Source organism: Crocuta crocuta, unplaced genomic scaffold, assembly GCF_008692635.1.
Source record: "Crocuta crocuta isolate KB4526 unplaced genomic scaffold, BGI_CrCroc_1.0 scaffold26, whole genome shotgun sequence".
NCBI lineage: Eukaryota > Metazoa > Chordata > Mammalia > Carnivora > Hyaenidae > Crocuta > Crocuta crocuta.
In genome coordinates this window covers 14,471,075-14,490,796 of record NW_027532249.1, presented here as the reverse complement: position 1 = coordinate 14,490,796, position 19,722 = coordinate 14,471,075, and the positions used below count along the sequence as shown (strand labels likewise).

General features: G+C 38.1%; 1 protein-coding gene across 1 annotated transcript in view; it reads right to left on the bottom strand.

Moving 5' to 3' along the window:
• Positions 1–3,004: 3,004 nt before the first annotated feature.
• RIOK3 (RIO kinase 3) overlaps positions 3,005–19,722 on the bottom strand; it is a 26,977-nt gene continuing 10,259 nt past the window's right edge. The window contains exons 6-13 of the mRNA XM_077778093.1: positions 18,527–18,670; positions 17,750–17,877; positions 10,554–10,751; positions 8,730–8,889; positions 7,238–7,318; positions 7,062–7,151; positions 5,669–5,776; positions 3,005–4,674 (exon numbers count right to left, since the gene is read on the bottom strand). Coding sequence (XP_077634219.1) covers positions 4,567–4,674; positions 5,669–5,776; positions 7,062–7,151; positions 7,238–7,318; positions 8,730–8,889; positions 10,554–10,751; positions 17,750–17,877; positions 18,527–18,670 — 1,017 coding nt within the window. The 3' untranslated portion in view covers positions 3,005–4,566. The remainder of the gene's footprint in view (positions 4,675–5,668; positions 5,777–7,061; positions 7,152–7,237; positions 7,319–8,729; positions 8,890–10,553; positions 10,752–17,749; positions 17,878–18,526; positions 18,671–19,722) is intronic.

Genomic DNA, 19,722 nt, shown 5'->3' with positions numbered 1-19,722 from the left:
TTCTCTAAGTTTGAGGCTTCAGGACACCTTTTCACTATCAAAAATTATTGCGGACCTCAGTGAGCTTCTGTTTACGGGTTTTATCGATATTTACCCTGTTACAGGTCAAAACTGAGAAAAAAATTTTGACATTTAGAAATAATAAAAACCATTACATGTTAATATAAAGAACATCCATAAAAGTGACAAGTAACTGTTTTCCAACACTTCAGTGAGTAAAATGGCATTTTTATATTTTTGCAAACCTCTTTAATGTATGACTTTATAGTAAACCGCTGAATTTTCATATCTGCTTCAGTACACTAGGTGTTGGGTTATCTTGTTTTCGTTGAGGTATGTGGGGGGAAATCTGGCCTCATACAGATAGGTAGTTGGAGAAGAGTACATTCATGGCCTTTTTAAATAATTGTAGATATTCTTTAATATTACACCAGTACTCAACAAGTGGTAGTTTCTTAAAGGTTAGCTGCAATGTGGCATCTAAAACTATCAATAAATTTTTTGTACTCTGTTACATTACAATCCATTTAGTCTTTCTTGAACTTTGAATGTATCTCTTGTTACCTATCGCTCCAATACAAACTATGCCCAAAACTTAATGGCTTAAACTCACAAACATTTCTTTCTTTTTTTTTTTTTTTAAACATTTTCTGTGCATCAGGATTCAGGTGTGGCTTCTCTGGGTAGTTCTGATTCAAGGTCTCTCATGAGCTGCAGTTATGATGTTGGCCAGGGCTGCCATCGTCTGAAGGTTTAAAGATGGAGGATCTGGGGCGCCTGGGTGGCTTAGTCGGTTAAGCGTCCGACTTTCGCTTAGGTCATGATCTCGNGCAGTTGCCCCTGTAAACTTCCAAGAGCTTCCCATTCTCCATCATTCCTCCTCAACCATGGGCAGTGTTCCCACGATCTCATCTGAAATTTCCCTAAATACTTTGAATATTTGTTATCCAAGCAAAATTCTTAAATCAGTTGAAGAAGTAGGATGCCCACCAAAAAAATCTTTATGTCTCTCTTAGGCTTTGTTTGTATCAGCCTACTTACACTACTGTAACAAAATACCACAGGGGGACTTCAAAAACAGAAATGAATTTTCTCACAGTTCTGGAGGATGAAGTCCAAGATTAAAGTGCCAGCACAGTTGGGTGTCTGATGAGGCCTCTCTCCTTGGGGTGCTTGGGGTGCAGACAGCTGCCTTCTCAGTGTCCTCATATGGCTTTTCCTCTGTTCTGTGTAGGGAGAAATCTCTGGTGTCTTTCCCTCTTCTTCTAAGGATACCAATCCTATTGGATTAAAGCCCCACCCTTAAGACTTCACCTAACCTTTATTAAAAGCCTCCTTAAATGGCCTCACTTAACTCTTTAGAAGCCCTATTTCTAAATANAGAGGGGGGGGGGGGGGGGGAAGATGGGGATGATGTTTCAATTCCGCTGTCAAATGTTTACCATTTTCCAAATATGATGCAATTTCAAAAAAAATGAAATTGATGAGTAGTTGTTTTATTAATAACAATATACTAATACTATGGGCAATGGACTTGTTTCTTCTTCAAATTCAACTTTCAAACCCTTTTTCATGTTTTCCAGATTTTTCATAAATTTTGACGCATCGATGCTTTACCCAGATAGTGTTCTTACAATTTTGTGTCAAATACTCTATTTGAGTATGTGTTCTTTCTGTCCCAGAATCATTATAAAGATCAGTAGCAGCTCACTTATTTATTCTGTGACAAATACGCCATCTTCCCCTTCTAGCTGATACTTTCTTATCTTTCTACTATATTTGATCTTAACTCCTCAAAAAGCTAGCTATGTTTGGGAAAAAGCTGGAAAGCCTAGGACAGCAAAAGTAATGCTGTTCCCAAAAGTACCCTTCTAATATTTCTGAACTGATTAACAAATAGGTAATCAAAAAATAAAAACAAGAAGCTTTCAAATGAGTAAACTGTTTCCAAGCAATTTGGAAATAAAATAAGCTTTGCAAACTTACATCATTCTTTAAATTTTATGTAATCCACACAAAACTCCAATAGAAAAATGCCTATGTTCAAAATATAAGTATTGAGGTTTGAAATTACAATCAGAGGAGCTTTCACTCCTAATTTCTTTTTACAGGCTTATTTATTTAAGCAATCTCTGCACCCAATGTGGGGCTCAAACTCAGAATTCTGAGATCAAGAGCCACACATGTTCTACTGACTGAGCCAGCCAGGCGCCCTTTACCCCTAATTTCTAAAGTGCTGGGAAAACTGCTCAGAGTTTCAGAAGATGCAGACAGCAGTCTCTCCTGATGCCTGGAGCCTAAATGAACTGCCTGTAACATATCGTAGGGACTCCATCTCTTCACCTTGCTTAGGGGGTCTACCCATGACCAACATTTCACCATCAGCCTGCCCCACTTCATCCTGCTTCCTGTTCAAAGTGGTTTTTAAACAATAACATACGCTGAAAGGGAAAAAAAAAAATTGGTAGGGATGCATGCCACACTATAAACAATAGCTTCTGGAATACAAGGGACTTATGCTTTCATATTTCTGAATTCCTATAATATTTAAATTCAAATAAGCACGGAGTTCTTATTTTTGTAAGCAGAAAAAACGATTTTTTTATAAATAGGCAATACAAACTATTTTGTTGATATAAAAATCCTCTACAGTCATCCTTGTTTCCATAACTTATATATATTCATGTATCTACTTCCAATAAAGTAAAATAAAATATCCTTATTTCCAACTTTGAAGCTTTTCTCATTTGTATTTGAGTCTTTACTTAGCAAACCAACACTTCCCACTTTCTCTTTCCCCATGTGAAATATTTACTCTCTGATACATAAGAGAAAAACCTATTTGTGATATGAAGTAGGTCATTTATTGAAATCTAAATATGAGAAGTTGAATAGGAAAAAAAAATGCTTAAGATAGCATTGCTTAATTTTATAAAGAAGGGGTAACTTGGTGCCAGGACATAAGTTAACATAAAGAACAGTAAGAAACCACACAAAGAACCAATTCTAAAATGCTCTCTTCATATTTAATATCTTAAAAAGCATGTTCACAGCACACTCCAAGAATGCCACACAGCAACGGTTTGCTGTTCTTTGTCAAACAGAGTATGTCAGAAAACAAAACAAAAAATTCTTTAAATGGTTCATGGTTTTTAAAATTAGTTCTCTGAAATTTCTGTAAAGCCAATAATCACCAGTCATCTAAATCTTTGCGTCAGAGTAGTAAACATTTCAGAAATGTAATGAATCTATCCAAAATCACACTTCTCTGAAATGCAGTTAAAAGCTATAGAACAGAAACAAAAATAAATATTTTTCTAGAAAGAACATATTTGGCATCTTAAAATAATGTTAAAGAAGCTTTCAAGTGTAAATGATGTTTAGATTTTTACTTTCTGGTACCAAACAGAAAGTTTCGGTTTTCAGTAGCAAAAAGTGTGGGTCTTTGAAGTCAATTTGACTTCAGTAACAGGAGGAATGATTACACTGTCGTTAATGAACTTCAATCCTAACAAAGCTAATGTACTTCTCAACTATAGTGCTTGATTTATAGAAGTGACATCCAGCCAGTACTAAAAATTATTAAGTGAGGCCAGTTCAAATTACTTGGTTAATTTGGTGCACACATTATTTTATACATACTCTTCATCATGTGACTATTTAATATTTCTAATTAGTTCGCTCTACTTCAAAATCAATCAGTACGCAGTCTGAATGAAATGTAAATTGAACTCTGTTTCACTGATTTCATTAAAATATGTCAAACATAGTTAATTATTATATTCCATCCTTCTGGATAATTTACATTTTCATTATAAATGCAAAACAGTTGCACCATGAGTTCTACCCTCACCACTTCACCTAAATGTAGAAAAATTGGAAGTTAAATTTTAAAACTCTGAAGAGTTAAGAAGCTCTTATATATTTCTCTCTTTCAGAGACCTGTGATGCCTTATCTTGGATAGGAGTATGGAAAAGAAAAATTTGGTTCACATTCATGATGTAACAATAAGCTTCTATTTCTGTCATTTTACAACCAAATTTCCATTCCTATCACCTACTAAAGAGAAGAAATTTTCCATTTGGAATCATGGTCACAACTGAGAAAAAGAATTGAGAAGGGCTAGTTTTAGGCCAATAGAATATGTGAAGAAAGATAGAAGACAAAACAGGGAGGTGCAGTACGTTGTAATAAAAGTCTCCCTTGTAAACACACCTGTCCTTTCCTCCCATGTTTGGAAATATGACCTAAGTTTTAAAAATTCTCATCAAAACATATTATACCATGATTCCTGTAAAATCAGGTTGATTTCAGCTAGATAACCTGTAGCTGTTAAAGAATCATATTATCCTGTTCATAAGACGAGAGGTAGTGACATTTTATTCTCCCAATGCTGAGCTACAAATTCCACACATCTGGCATATGGGCTACGAGGGGAAAAAAAGCACAGAAGCACCATTGTACACTCTTCATGTTTTGGTATTTCAAGTCACCCATCACTTCATTTGCCATCGGTAGCTGACAATCACCACTGTGTCAACAATGAAAAGCAGTGGGTGTTGGTGCTATTCATCATACAGGACTGGTGGCCCTCCATCATCTTTCAAAAATGAAGCAGATTTCCTTCCATTCTTCTGAACATGATCTTCATTCATTTTTTCCAAAGCTTCTATCTACAAAATTAATACATTGAATCCATTTGTCAAAATCTTCACAGAAACCATACCTCAGATTCAACCAGCATTTTGACTCTCTTACTAATCTTTCCTAATGATGCCGGACTTGAACTGGAATTACAGTGTGTGACACATAGTACAGTGTGTCATAGACATGGATTACAGTGTGCCACATACACGTATGTTTTTTACTTGATTATATTACTTGGACTAATATTTAGTGTCTTTATCAAGCTAGTAATTACGATCATAGGTCTTACTATGTACTCTATAAATCTTTCAGGAAATAAGAAAAAGGAAATTCTAATGTTGGTTCAACAATAGTAGTACACCTACTTACTGGGCAACTGGACTGTGCTAGAGGGCAGCTGTACCATCTTCCTGTCGCTTCTCTGTCCTCATGTTCCAGCACAGCTTGGCCAAATTCAAATCATACTGAGGAGTTCTGCGACAGACTCCAAAAGCATTCTCTGCTTTGGTATACTGCTAGCAATAATTAGCTATTTCACTTTTTAATTTTTGTTCACTTTTAAGATAACTTCTCTGAAGGGAGGTTTTTTGTTTTGGGGTTTTTTGTTTTGTTTTTATGGTTCTATAGATCTTTATTGCAATCACTGGGTATTTCTAAGGATGACTACTGCTAACTTTCTATATTCAGTTAAGGGCAGAGACCATGTGTTCCTGTTTTCTGTGTCACCCAGAGTGCCCACCAGCCACCTCCTCATTCGTGAACAGAGGCAACAGGAGTATCCTGGAAATGGTGTTACTTGTCCCTCTGAACCAAACTGTGAACTCCTTGAAGAAGTGTTTTGCTGTAAGTCTCTCCTAGGTTTTTAAGCCCAGAAAGGATCAAAAACATCTCAAGGAAGGAAAAATCTCTAATTTTGCTTTTGAGGGGACAGAAGAATAAAATAAGCTCTGGGTTTCAGCTATCTACTCCATCCTGATCTTTATTAGCATGGTGAATGAATAATAGCTGCACACCATTTACCTCAGCTAAGAAATCAGCTTCATTATTGGCTGAGATGTTTAAGCCTGAAACAGCATTAAAGAGTTCTCGTTCACCAAGGGCTTCCTTTACTCCTCCTTTCTGGAAAAACTAGTAAAGAAATATAAATCAGCAGAAGATGTTATAGCAAGGTTCTCTTGGAAACAAAAAATAGGGACTAGTGTACTTGTAAGATACCAATGAATTCCTTCCTTAAAAATTTTTTTAATGTTTATTTTTGAGAGAGAAAGAGAGAGAGAGAGAGAGAGAGAGAGAGAATCCAAAGCAGGCTCCAGGCTCCGAGCTGTCAGCACAGAGCCCAATGTGGGGCTTGAATTCATAATCATGAGATCATGAGCCAAAGTCACATGCTTTACTGATTGAGTCACCCAAGCGCCCCTTCCATAATTTCTTAAAAATTTATTTGAGAGAGAGAGAGAGAGAGAGCACACACACAAGCAGGGGAAGGGCACAGAGAGGGAGAGAGAGAATCACAAGCAGGCTCCTCGCTGTCAAGTACAGAGCCCAACATGGAGCTCAAACTCACAAACTGCAAAATTGTGACCTGAGCCAAAGTCAAGAGTCAGACGTTTAACCAAGCCACCCAGGCGCCCCCCACTTCCATAGTTTTCAAATCACAGATTTTCCCATTTCAAGTTTAATTCTGCTGCTCAGGTTCTACCTGCTTTTTGTCCTCTTGTACACATGCATGCTGCCTTCTGGATTTAGTTTGTTACAATGCACTTTCCACAGCTATAAATAAGCAGTATATATAAAATTGGGTGGCATTGCTTTGAATGTGTAGACTCAAAATACTCAGTAAATCCCGTGAATTAAAATCTTCAAGTAGGTTCAGAAATTATTTCCAATATGAAGTTATTCTATCATTTAGAAAGATCATTCTCATCTGAATCTGTGGCTAACAATTAATTTCCTTTAGAAACAGCAAATAAACATGACCCAACTGTGTGATTACTGAGATTTACCTTCGCTGATCTGTTTACCTCCTAGAAACAGTGATCAGATAGTGCCACTAAGACTATTCTCCTGTAATGGTAATAACAATGGCCGTCAGCATGTAGGCCTACTAATACCAGCTTCACTTAAAGCACTGTGCATGTATTAAAGGTCTACTTGACTGCTTAAATATCTGCAGTCAAAATAAAAACCTACTCCCTTACAAATTTAATTCAATAGCCCAAACGTGAGACATGCAACCAAATTATTGTTGAAAATGAAATCTGACAAATTGATCTTTGTATTTTTATCCTGAAAGCAGTTGGTAACCAAACCCTTCCTTCAATCTCTAAGAATATGACCATTTCACTTATCTTAGGAGAAAAATATCTGAAACCGTTATCCCCCATAAAGACGACATACTACTTTATATGCTTACCTGTGAGACATTCCTACAGTCACGGAACAAGAACTCCAGGCCATGAGGATGGGTTGGTTCTACCGACTGACTGACATCAATCAACCAGACCTATTTAAATGTAGAGCATATATTCAGGATACATTCAGTAATTTACGTCAAGATATTTGATATGGACAGCAACAAAATGTGCTCACCTTCCCAGCATGCCACAGCATGTTATACTCACTGAGGTCTGCATGTACAAGGGTACATTCATTATATAGCTGCTGCATCAACTGTGAGGAGGCAAGGCAGACATTTAGGATATGAGCAATAATTCTAAGCCACCTATGCAACTAGGCTAACCAATACTTTCCAGAAAAAGCAAAACTATTTCTTTTGTTTGTACAGTCTAAGACTGGGTGGGGGAACACTGAGACAATGGAGGGGATGAGTAGGACACTCTATTTCCTTGTCTATGTGACAGCAACAAGATCAGGAGATCAAGGGGAAGACCACAGGCTAAGAAAGCAGCCATGTTATGGTCACTAACAGAAGATCTAAAAGCCACTTCCCTTTATAAAAGTGGGTGAAAATTTTTTTCACCTTTTTATACAAGGTAAAAAAGTACTTCCTGCCAGGCATAGTGGGGAAGAGATATTCTTACAAAATAAGTGGCATTACATATTCATTACTGATTTTTGACTGTAGAAATCAAAATTAACATGTTTTATTTCTCAGCCTTACTAGAATCAAATAGGAAAACTGTATCATTCCTTCATCTCTTCCCCACCAAAGAAGCCAGAAAAATGAACCTGACTTTCCTTTCAATGTTTTCCTACTAGAAGCAGAGAAAGTTGGATCATCTCCCTAGCTCTGTCTTAAAAATTATTTGCATAACATTTTCATATTTACATCAGCTACTGCAGGATGTGAATGTTTCATGCAGAAACCACATAAAAAGCATAGAAGCTTCTCTATTGTTCAATCAAAACAAATAAAAAGGAGGTGCCTGGCTGGCTCATTTGGCCAAGCATGTGACTCTTGATCTCGGGGTTGTGAGTTCAAGCTCCACACTGGGGGTAGAGTTTACTTTTGGGGGTGGGGGGGGCGGAACTACAAAGGAATGACAACAGTATCAGTAACATTTTCCTAAGCTGGGAGGCCCTCAGATCGAATTCAGTTGCTGTCCTGAAGTATAAATGGCTTCAAGACTCCTGACATGTGCCTTCCAACTCTAAGAGCTACGCCCTCTCAAGAAGCTGTTTCCTCCTGGCTTCGGTCTTCCCCAGCACTCTCAAAATGAGGCAGAATCTGCTCCCCGCCCACTTCCTAACAAGCATTTTCTTAGCCGTTCAGAGCTATGACATTCAAGAAGGCATACAAACTAATGAGGCATGGCATCTGCCAAATGTGGAAATATCAGCTTCTATTTAATACATGGTTTTGTAAATAAGAGCTTCATGCTTCCATGTCACTAATGCTAACCAATGAGGCTTCATGGACTCCTAGGTGTACAATTGTTCTGAAGTGACTCAAGACAGCGGCATATTGATAGAAGACAAGTCTCCAATGTTAATGTTCCCTTACAAACTTCAGTTTGTCCTTGTTAGATCACCTTAAAATAGTACCATTTTAGGAAAGTTTTTAAGATTATAAAAAAATATTTTTAAAAGGTGTGTGATGGCTGTGAAAAACACAACTTACATGAAGAGTTTGGTAGTAGGCTTCTTTCATTTCTTCACCACTGAGCTTTACTTCTTTTAATTTAGGGGCTGGAACTTGATCATGGCCAATAAAAGACATAACTAAAATGTGTTTCTTGAGTAGTACAACTGTTGGACAAGGAATTCCAGCTCTCTGCATTCTACACAGAAAGAAATAATTAAGGATGTAAAAATTAGAAGAAGAGAATATCTCACTTATTCAACAAATATCTAACAAGGGCCTGCAATGAGCTATCAAGTTCTACGCAGGGGCTGGGGACGCAGAGACAGCAAAACACAGCTTCTACCCTTACAGAGCCCACAGACTGCTAGAAGGCACAGAGAGGTAAGGAGATGATGCTGTGTGACACATGCACTGGCAGAGGTGTAGGCAGGAGCTAGAGGAGCACGTGGCATCAAGGATGGCTTAGTAGAAGAAATGGGTGAACAGGAATTAGCCAGATGAAGACAGTGTGGAGGGCATGGTGGTCTAGGGTGGGGCAGCTGTTGGAATGCATGGAGGCATTTGAGAGCTCAGTCCATCTGGGGAATGTGTATCCATCAACATAGCTGGATTGAATCAGAAGAAGGGCAATGTGGGCTGAGGTTACAGGTAGGCCTCACATCACAAAAAGGCCTTTGAACTTTACATTAAAGACTATAGGAGCTTTTGAAGAATTTTAAGAATGGCAGGGATGAGATCTCAGAAGTATAGAAAAGAGACTGGAGGGCACCAAGACCTCAGAAAATTACTCTGTTTAGAACTCCTACTAAGTAAAAGAATTCTGCCACTAATAAATACGGATAATTACATTTGAAAGCAAACATCTTTAGAAAAAACAAACTACAATTAACCTTTTAATAGATGAAGATATGGAAAGTTTTATTCAGGAGAAAGATTATTATTATGTTAGTTGGTTGATAAAACTAACTCTTTAATTGCTTAGACAACTGTGGAACAAGTCTAATGAATTAAAGCAAAATGCAATTTGGTCAGACTCCGCCCCCACCAAATTAATAAACATTAGAAGTAATAAACATTTTCTGAAACAATTATTATTTGTAATAAACTTAATTGGAAGCTGAAAAAGACAGCATGTAGACATAAGACAAAATGTCTTATGCAGAAAATGACTTCGTTTCCCTCAAACTTTACTGAGGAAAGAAAAAAGAATATGGCTTATTCACCCCAAAAGTATGAATTCAGGGTGTGCCTGGATGGCTCGGTCGGTTAAGTATCTGACTCTTGGTTTCAGCTCAGGTCATGATCTCATGGTTCTTGAGTTTAAGCCCCGCATCGGGCTCTGAGCTGACAGTGTGCAGCCTGCTTAGGATTCTTTCTCTCTCTCCCCGTCTGCCCCTCCCCTGCTCATGCTCTCTCAAAATAAATAAACTTTTAAAAAAAGTATGAATTCAGGTTATGTACAGGGTAATATTCTCTTACAGAAAACCTCATTAAACACTAGAATTTCGGGGCACCTGGTTGGCTCAGTCGGTTGAGCATCCGACTTCAGCTCAGGTCATAATCTCACAGTTCGTGAGTTTGAGCCCCCGCAATGGGTTCTGTGCTGACAGTTCAGAGCTTGGAGCCTGCTTCGGCTTCTCTGTCTCCCCCTCTCTCTCTGCCTCTCCTCCACTCGCATTCTGTCTCTCTCTCAAAAATAAACAAATATTTTTTTAAAAAACCAACCCAAGAATTTCAAGGCCCTCCATAATTTCTATTAATAAATCTAAAAGAAAGCATAATTTTTTTTTGCCTGGCTGATAAACCTAATACAGAAAGGTAATTACCCTAGATAACTTCTAGCACAATGATTTTCTTTACCTTGTGAGATTGTGCATTTCTTTTTCTGCCCACATGCGGATGATCTTACGTGGATTTAGTTTACTGAAGCGATCTTTAAACCTGAAATCATCTTTAATATATTTGTCACGATTCTTAAACTCATTAAGGGTTGTTTTAAATACCTTGATGGCACATTCTGTAGGTATAGCTTTATTATCTTCCTTTTCATCCTCCATGCTAAGTGGAAGAAAAAAAAAATAAGTCAGTATAAGTTGCCATCTCCGAAGTAAAACAATTTCAAAATAAAAATTCTATGATACAAAAGTAGATCTACCTCATCTAAGAATGTCAAGCCTGGGTGTTTTTTTAAGCTTTCAAGTTTTGGATCTTAATAAAACCTTAGGATTTGGTTTTTTAAATAAAACACTTTCAAATAAATTCCTAACCAGTTTTTAGTAATCCATAATAAAATAATCTTTACTTAATGACAATGGAATCAAACTTAAGGAACAACAAAGACATACATACTTTAAAATAGGCTACAATCAAAAAAAAAAAATTAAAATAAAATAAAATAAAATAGGCTACAATCTACCTGGGATGGTTTATGGGCAAAACTCAATAAAAGCAACAAAACAGAACAGCTGTTTAAAATGTCTCTTTCACTTCTAGCAGATAAAAAGGTAAGCAAAGGGGTCCTTGGCCTATGAACACACACGGAGGGGCAGGAGAGAATACAAGAAGTACACGAACAGGACAGGTCCCTTCAGACTGGGAAGGCCAGGCAAGGCTGCAGGATATAGGTGGCAACTGAAACAGAAGCAGAACGACGGGTAGGATGTGAACAAGCACCGTCACAGTATTAACACAAGCAGGGCTGGAAACTACAGGATGTGTCTGAGGAATAACAAACACTATAGTTAAGACTTGGCTGGAAAGAGGAAATGAAAGAAGTCAGAGCTAAGGGAAAGGATGGAGGCAGATGTGTGCAGAGCCCTGCCTGCCTGGGTGAGAAGGCTGGATGTATTTCCCAGGTGGTAGGAATCACCAAGGGCTAGAAACACTTCATGAAGATCAAGTCAACGATAATGTCAGGATGGAAGGGGGCAGAAGAGTCCAGAGGTATGGAACCTACTTAGGATGCTAATGTAACGCCCCTCGATGGTAAGCCATTGAAATGACTCGAAACATGGTGGTGGTAGTGTGGACAGAAAGGAGGACAGAAAAAAAGACAATATTTATCTTTAAATATGGGAAAGGATGTTAATCTGGAAAAGAAAGTAACTATACTTCCAGAGGATAAAAATCTAACTCAAACTCCCAACCTCTTCCTTCTGTACCTAATTTTCCCAGCTGATTCCTCTTCTGCCAGTTAGCCTCAGAAGGTCAGGGTTCTTCAACTGCTTCCCTTTCTAACTGCCTTCTCTACCTGGGACATTTCATTTAGCCCCATAGCTTTAAATATTGTCTATCTACAGGTAACTCCTACACTTCTATCCCCATCCTGACTCTCTACAGAACCTCAGGCCTATCACCTCATCCCTACTTGAATCACTCGGATGTCTAGCAGACATCTCAAACTTAACGTGTTCAAAACAGAATTCTTGTTAACTGCACCCTAAATCTGCCTTTCTTCACACTCTCATCTCAGTAAATGGCACCAGCCAGCTGCTCTAGCCAAGAACGTACCCTCTCACACCCATCCAATCCAATGGCACACACTGCTGACTCTTACCTTCGAAGCACATCCCTATAGCTTCCTATTCTTCATTTTCACTACACCTCCTCAGTCCAAAACCACTGTTCCCCTCTCATTTAAACTATAATAACTTTTTAACAGACCTTACTGCTTCTTCTCTTCCCCTCCTATAATGCATTTTCCACACTGCAGTCTGAATAATCTTTCAAAACAAAAATCAAGTCACAGCTTTGGATCCCGCTGTACATAAAGAGCAGGCTCCTCACCCTGGCTGAGAGGGTCCTACCTGATCTGTTTACTTCTCCAGCTTCCTCTCTCCCCTTCACAACTGTGTTCCCAGCATACTGGCTTTCTTATAGGCTCTCAGAAATATCACGTTTGTGCCTGTCTTAAGCCATTAGCACTAGGCTGTTTTCTAGTCCAGAATGTTCTTCCACCTGACCTTTATACTGTATCCTAGATGTCATTCAAATCTTAATTTAAAGAATTGTTTTTAATGTTTATTTTTGGGAGACAGAGAGACACAGAGCATAAGTTGGGGAGGGGCAGAGAGAGGGAGACACAGAATCTGAAGCAGGCTCCAGGCTCTGAGCTGTCAGCAGAGCCTGATGTGGGCCTGACCTCACAAATGGTGAGATCATGACCTGAGCCGCAGTTGGACACTTAATCAACTGTGCCACCCAGGCACCCCTCAAATCTTAGTTTAAATGTCACTGTATCAGAGAAGTCTTCCTGTCCTACTAATAAAAAGCAGTCAACTGGTTGCTATGACATCAGCATATTTTAACTACCATAACACATAGCTGATGTTTTTTGTTGGTTTATTACTGTCTTGGTAGAGATTGGGGTGGAGAAGAAGTACATTCTATCAGCTCATAGATTTTCCTTATAACATTCATGGCTATATCCCCACTACCTGGAAAAGTACCTAGCACATGTTAGCTGCACAAATATTGGGGGATGGATGATTCAGTTTTTACGAAACAGATTAGAGATTCTCTACCAGAAATTCCCAGTAGTTTAAATATGTTAAGACATCTCTGTATTTTGAGATAAGCTCCCTGTCACTGGAACAGTTTAACTATAAGGTAGAAGAGACCCTATCAAAAATACCATTGTGGAGATTCCTTATTTGGAAGGTATCTAAGATAGATTCGAACTTATAAGATTCATCAACTTATGTCTTAGTAAATTACACATCCCTGTCTAGCCTGTAAGGTCATCCTTACCAAATTCCAGCTTGCTTACACAGTTTTATACTCTGTTACCTCTAGAGATACACTTTCTATTCTCATTGTCAATCTCCTCATTGCCTAAACTTCAAGCCTCCCATTTTCAGCCCTTTTATTCTTTTAAAATAATTAAATATTACAGACAAAGCTGATGTTCCCTTTGTTTACCAACCAGGTAGTTTTATTCCTTATTCCTCCTCTCCAGAGGCAAACAACATCATGGACAGTATTTTCCTACTCTTTCTAAAAGATGCATACTCACCTACACAACCGTCTATATTTAAAAATCCATGTATATTATTTTCTGTATAACTTTAAAAGTTTAATAGATGGTATATTGTAAATATTAAGCAATTAGCTTTTTGCACTCAACACCAGGTTGTCGGGATTTTGTGGGTTTTGCCTATTGTTTAAAATTTAGGTTGAGGGGCGCCTGGGTGGCTTAGTCGGTTAAGCGTCCGACTTTCGCTTGGGTCATGATCTCGTGGTTCGTGGGTTCGAGCCCCGTGTCAGGCTCTGTGCTGACTGCCAGCTCGGAGCCTGGAGCCTGTTTCAGAGTCTGTATCTCCCTCTCTCTCTGACCCTCCCCTGCTCACGCTCTCTCTCTCTCCTAGAAATAAATAAAATAAAATAAAATTTAGGTTGAGATCTAACTTCATCATGACCTCGTTCCTGAATGCAAATGGCAAAGATCCCCTTCTGTTCACTATTTCTATCCCATATGAAGTCTCACTTGTGCTGCACGAAAGGGAGGCATGACCAGGGCCTGCAGGGACCTCTAGAAATTGAGAGAAACCCCCACCTGACAGCCAACAATAGAGACCTCAGTGCTACAGAGGCAATAAACTGAAATGTGCCAAGGGAAGAGGACCCCGAGCTCCAGATGGGAATGCAGCCCCCGATGCCACCCAGCATAGCCCTGAGAGACCCTGAGCAGAGAGCCCAGCTAAGCCTCGCTCACTGGAACTTCCAATCAACAGAAACTAGGAAAGAGTAAATGAGCGTTGTTTTAAGCTGCTAGTCTATGGTAATTTGTTATATAGTACAGAAAACTAAAAACTTTAAAAGCATCTACTCTCAGGGTTCCCGGGTGGCTTAGTCAGTTGAGCATCTAACTCTTGGTTTCAGCTCAGGTCATGATCTCAAGGTTAAGTGTGATGGAGCCCCACATCGGGCGCTGCGCTGACAGTGTGGAGCCTGCTTGGGATTCTCTCCCCCTTTCTGCCACCTCCAACCCTATCCCCACTCTCTCTTTTGCTCTCTCTCTCTCTCTCTCAAAAATAAATATTTTAAAAAAGCATTTACTTTCAGTTGTAGAAAATCAAATGCTCTCTAGTTTTGCTAACTTACAAATACAGATTATAATCCCAATTCTGCCAGAAAGAAAAAGAGTTCATTCATTATCATTAGGTATAATGGAAAACGGACAAAGGATAAACAAGGCAGTTAGCAAGAAAAAGGAATATAAATGGACATAAAAGCACTTGAAAAAAATGTACAATCTTAATTATAAATAAATGCACACCAAAATATCAAAATGGTACTTTTCATCTTTTACACTGACAAAAAATTAAGTTTGATATTATTAAGCATTAATGAGGATGGGGAAACAGTTTTATACTGCTGTATAAATTAATTAACCTTCTCACAGCACAATCTATTAATATCTACTGACATTTATAGAATGTACAACAACCTGTAGATTTGACTAGCTAATAGGGGAAATCGCATTTGTCCTACCAGTAAAATTAAAAGATAAACTCAAATTCAAGATTTCTGGCCTTTGGTGTGACATACAAGAAAAATAATTTTTATTTTTAATAAATAAAGCAAGATATGCAGCTTGCTACAATGGCCAGCTGATACTCTCCATTCAATGAGGCACTCCGCTATTCAACAGAAAGGAAAAAGCGTGTATACAGTCTCTGCCCCAGCAATTTCAAAACTAGAATTCAGCTTAAGAGTGGTGCCTGGATGGCTCTAAGCATCTGACTCTTGATTTCAGCTCAAGACATGATCGCACCGTTCATGAAATCCACTCCTGCATCAGGCTCTGCACTGACAGCATGGAGCCTGCTTTGAATTCTCTCTCTCCCTCTCTCTGTTCCTCCCCAACTCATGCTCTCTCAAAATAAATAAACTTTAAATATATATATACTTGCAAAAGCACACCAAGGTGGATGTACAAAGATATTCGTATCTGCATACCCTATCACATAATTCTCTTTTATCGACCATAACAGTTATTGCTAGAATGTTCTCTTCTTGGCTATGCTACAAGCCCATTAACACAATGGAATGTACTACTATAAAAATGGGATGGTACAAGCTTAGAAAGATCTAAGATATATTAACGGAAAAACTAAGATCTTGAACAGAGAATAAAATCTCTTTTGTATAAACAAATTAAGGGATATATGCATAAAAATTCCTGGAAGACTAAACTTAAAACTGTTAAAACACAGTGGTTATCTTTGAAGAAAAGAACTGTGTGATGACAGTTGGTAAGATGGAGGCTACTTTTTATTTTAATCCTTTCTGTAGTTTTAATTTCTACCATGCGTAATCTCCCATTTTAATTTTTTTTTAATTATTTATTTATTTATTTTTGAGAGACAGAGAGAGACAGAGCATGAGCAGGGGAGGGGCAGAGAGAAAGAATGAGACACAGAATTTGAAGCAGGCTCCAGGCTCTGAGCTGTCAGCACAGAGCCCAACACAGGGCTCGAGCCCACAAACCATGAGATCATGACCTGAGCCGAAGTCAGATGCTTAACCAACAGAGCCACCCAGGCGCCCCATAATTTGTATCAGTAAGTTATATCTGTCTGGTCTTAGGGAACACTTAGCAAAATTTGGGAAGAGGACAACAAAGCTTAAAGGAAGAAATAAATATTTATGAAGATTAATAAATACCAGGTATTATCAAATTTATGATCTCATTTATCACCACAAAAATCCGATGAGGTAAGGGTGAGGTTTTTTGGGGTTTTATTAAGTTTTTATTTATTTACTTTGAGAGAGAGCTGGTAGGGACAGAGAGAGAGAGAGAGAGAATCCCAAACAGGCTGCACACTGCAGAGTGGGGCCTAATGCAGGGTTCAAACCCACAAACCATGAGATCATGACCCAACTGAAATCCAGAGTTGGACACTTAACTGACTGAGCCATCCAGGTGCCCCAGCAAGAGTCAGTTTTCAAACGAGGTTTAGTAATTTGCTCCAAATAGCATGGCTTGAAAACTGTTGAGCTATTTTATCCTAATATTCATTTTATTCCTTTTCATTTTTAAAGTTAACATTTTAATTCGATATGTGATTACACACGTATGTCTCACCTAGAAAGGAAGATTAGTTAAATACTTAAGAAAAGCAAAGGCAAGGACTTGACCAATAATTGCTTGAATCCCATTAAGTACACAGTAAGTACATTCTGAAATTAAAGAGAGTTAGAATTCTGAAATGTATTTTAATGTTTTTGTTTGTAAATATCATTAAGGTAAAGGAATAGCTGAGGTATAGTAAGCCTTGCTGGCTGACTTCAACAGTAAGTGACCAGATGATTTCACATTCCTAGCTTAAGTAGGTTCTCTAAACAGGCTCCACTTTAAAAAGTGTCTTCCTTCCTCATGTTATTGTGAAATGAGTAAGATCTAAATAGTGTAGGATCTTTACAAGACGTTTCCTTAAATGATGCAAGATTTTTTTTTTATTTTAATGTGTATTTATTTCTGAGAGACAGACAAGAGACAGAGCACGAGTGGGGTAAGGGCAGAGAGAGAGAGGGAAATACAGAATCCAAAGCACCAGGCTCTGAACTGTCAGCACGAAGCCTGATGCAGGGCTCAAATCCACGAACCCTGAGATCATGACCTGACCCAAAGTAGGTCGCTTAACTGACTGAGCTATCCAGGTGCCCCCATGCGTGCATTATTTAAAGTTGGTATTTCTTAAAGGATCAGAGTTACAAAGGCAAGAATCAGTAACTGATCTAAGCATATCCAGCTCAACCTGGTACTAAAGAGCCCCATAGTAGAAAGACCATGGGTTTTGAGACAAACCCAAGTGCAAACTTTGTTTGCATAGAAAAAAGACTGAAGAAGTCTATACAAATTGATTAGTGGTTATTCCTGGATGGTGAGATTAGGATGATTGTGCTTTTCCTTGTACACTCCTTATGTTGTCTAGAGACTTTCTACATCACCCTGTTTGCCATTTAGCACTGATTTTGTATAAATCCATAAATACTGGGGAGAAGGGGCTAAGATTTTATTGACACGATGGTATTGCATTTTGCTCATTTACCTCCCGCCATATGCATGAAAGACAACAGATTCCTTTCCTGTACTAATACAGCCAGTGATTGTCTCCAACATTCCAGAATTGACCATTTTATACATAAGTAAACGTGTCTTAGGATCAACTGCTTTTTCCTGTAAAAGATAAAGCACTATAAATGAGAATGACTAGTAATAACAAAACATCTTCTGAGCCATTTCTAGTATCTAACATTCAAAACATATACTTTTTACCTTTATAGTTTACCTAGATGTATATATAACAAACACCTAAAAGAGTACTATCAAAATACAATTCATTTCTGTAACAACTCAATGCCTCTGAAAGTGAGCATCTAAAAGAACTACTAAAAATCAGACACTAGCTTAGTCAAAATCTTGTTTTATCTTTAATGTTTAAATAGCTGCTTGTGTAGTTACTGTCATTTTTCTCAAGTTTTAAAAATAACCTTATTCTCAAGATACTAGATATTATCTTCACTAACATAAAGCATTAGAGATTAAGTTATTATAAATGTCATCGTATAACAGAAACCAATATTTTAAACTGTTAAAACATTCATATTAATTATGACCACTAAAATACTAGTTTTGAGTAAGTGATTAGTCATTGCTACATCAAGTCTGAAAACTCCAACAGCAAAGCTCCTTGGGTTTTATTTATAACTCTGTTTTGAAAAGTCAATAGCATGGAAAAAATATCAAACATGAAGTTTTGTTTCTTCCCCAAATATGAAGTTTTCTAATATGAACTTCCAATAAAAAAAAATGTAAGAAAACTTACTGCAGTAGAATGTTCCTTTTTCTCATGGAGGCGGGCACTCCGACGTTCTTCTGAGTAGGCATGTTGTTTTAAAGCATTGAAAACATGGTTTGATAGTTTTAAATCCATTCCAATTCCATCTCCTACCTGAAACTCAGGTGCAAACTGCCAAAAAGAAGAAAAATTGGCATCCAAGTACTTTAAAAGGGGGTGGTAATAACAAAAAAACAAGATCAGTCTTTACTTGGAATAGGTTTCTTACTCAATACGTGAATAGAATACACAAGCAGAACCCACAGGTATTACAGGAAAAAAATAATAAAGTGACTCACTAAAAAACGCCACAGAAAGGAGAGCAAGGCTATGTAAGAAAAGCACAGAGAATAATGAATCACATCTAAAAACTAAGGCATTTCAGCATATGCTTTGCACCTTGCTTTTACATTAGACAAAAGACACATTATATTTTGAAGGTTACACCAAACCTTACCAAAGAAATACAATCTTATAATTATTTTTGAGACCTGGGTTAGTATATAGCAAGCTCTGCCCACACTATAACAATTATGTTCTAGAGCTGCACTGTCCAATGTGGTAGCCACTAGCCACATGGAGAAATTTAAAATCAGATAAATTAAAATTAAATTAAAAATTCAGCTCTTCAGGGGCGCCTGGGTGGCTTAGTCGGTTAAGCGTCCGACTTTCGCTTAGGTCATGATCTCGCGGTTCGAGGGTTCGAGCCCCGCGTCGGGCTCTGTGCTGACTGCCAGCTCAGAGCCTGGAGCCTGTTTCAGAGTCTGTGTCTCCCTCTCTGACCCTCCCCTGCTCATGCTGTCTCTCTCTCTCTCCTAGAAATAAATAAAAATATTAAAAAAAAAAAAATTCAGCTCTTCAGCTGCATCTCCTAAATTTCAAGCGCTCAACTGTCAAATGTGGTTACTGTTGGTTAACACGGATATAGAACATTTCTATTATCAAATAAAGTTCTACTGGAGAGGGTGGTTCTAGAGTCAGGTCTGGCCTATTTCTAGAATTTAATAATAAGTTTATAAGGTACCTAGCTGGCTCAGGCAGTTGGAGTGTGTTACTCTTGATCTTGGGGTTGTGGGTTTGAGCCCCACTCTGGGTGTAGAGATTACTTAAAAATAAATTAAAAGATGGGGCGCCTGGGTGGCTTAGTCGGTTAAGCGTCTGACTTTCGCTTAGGTAATGATCTC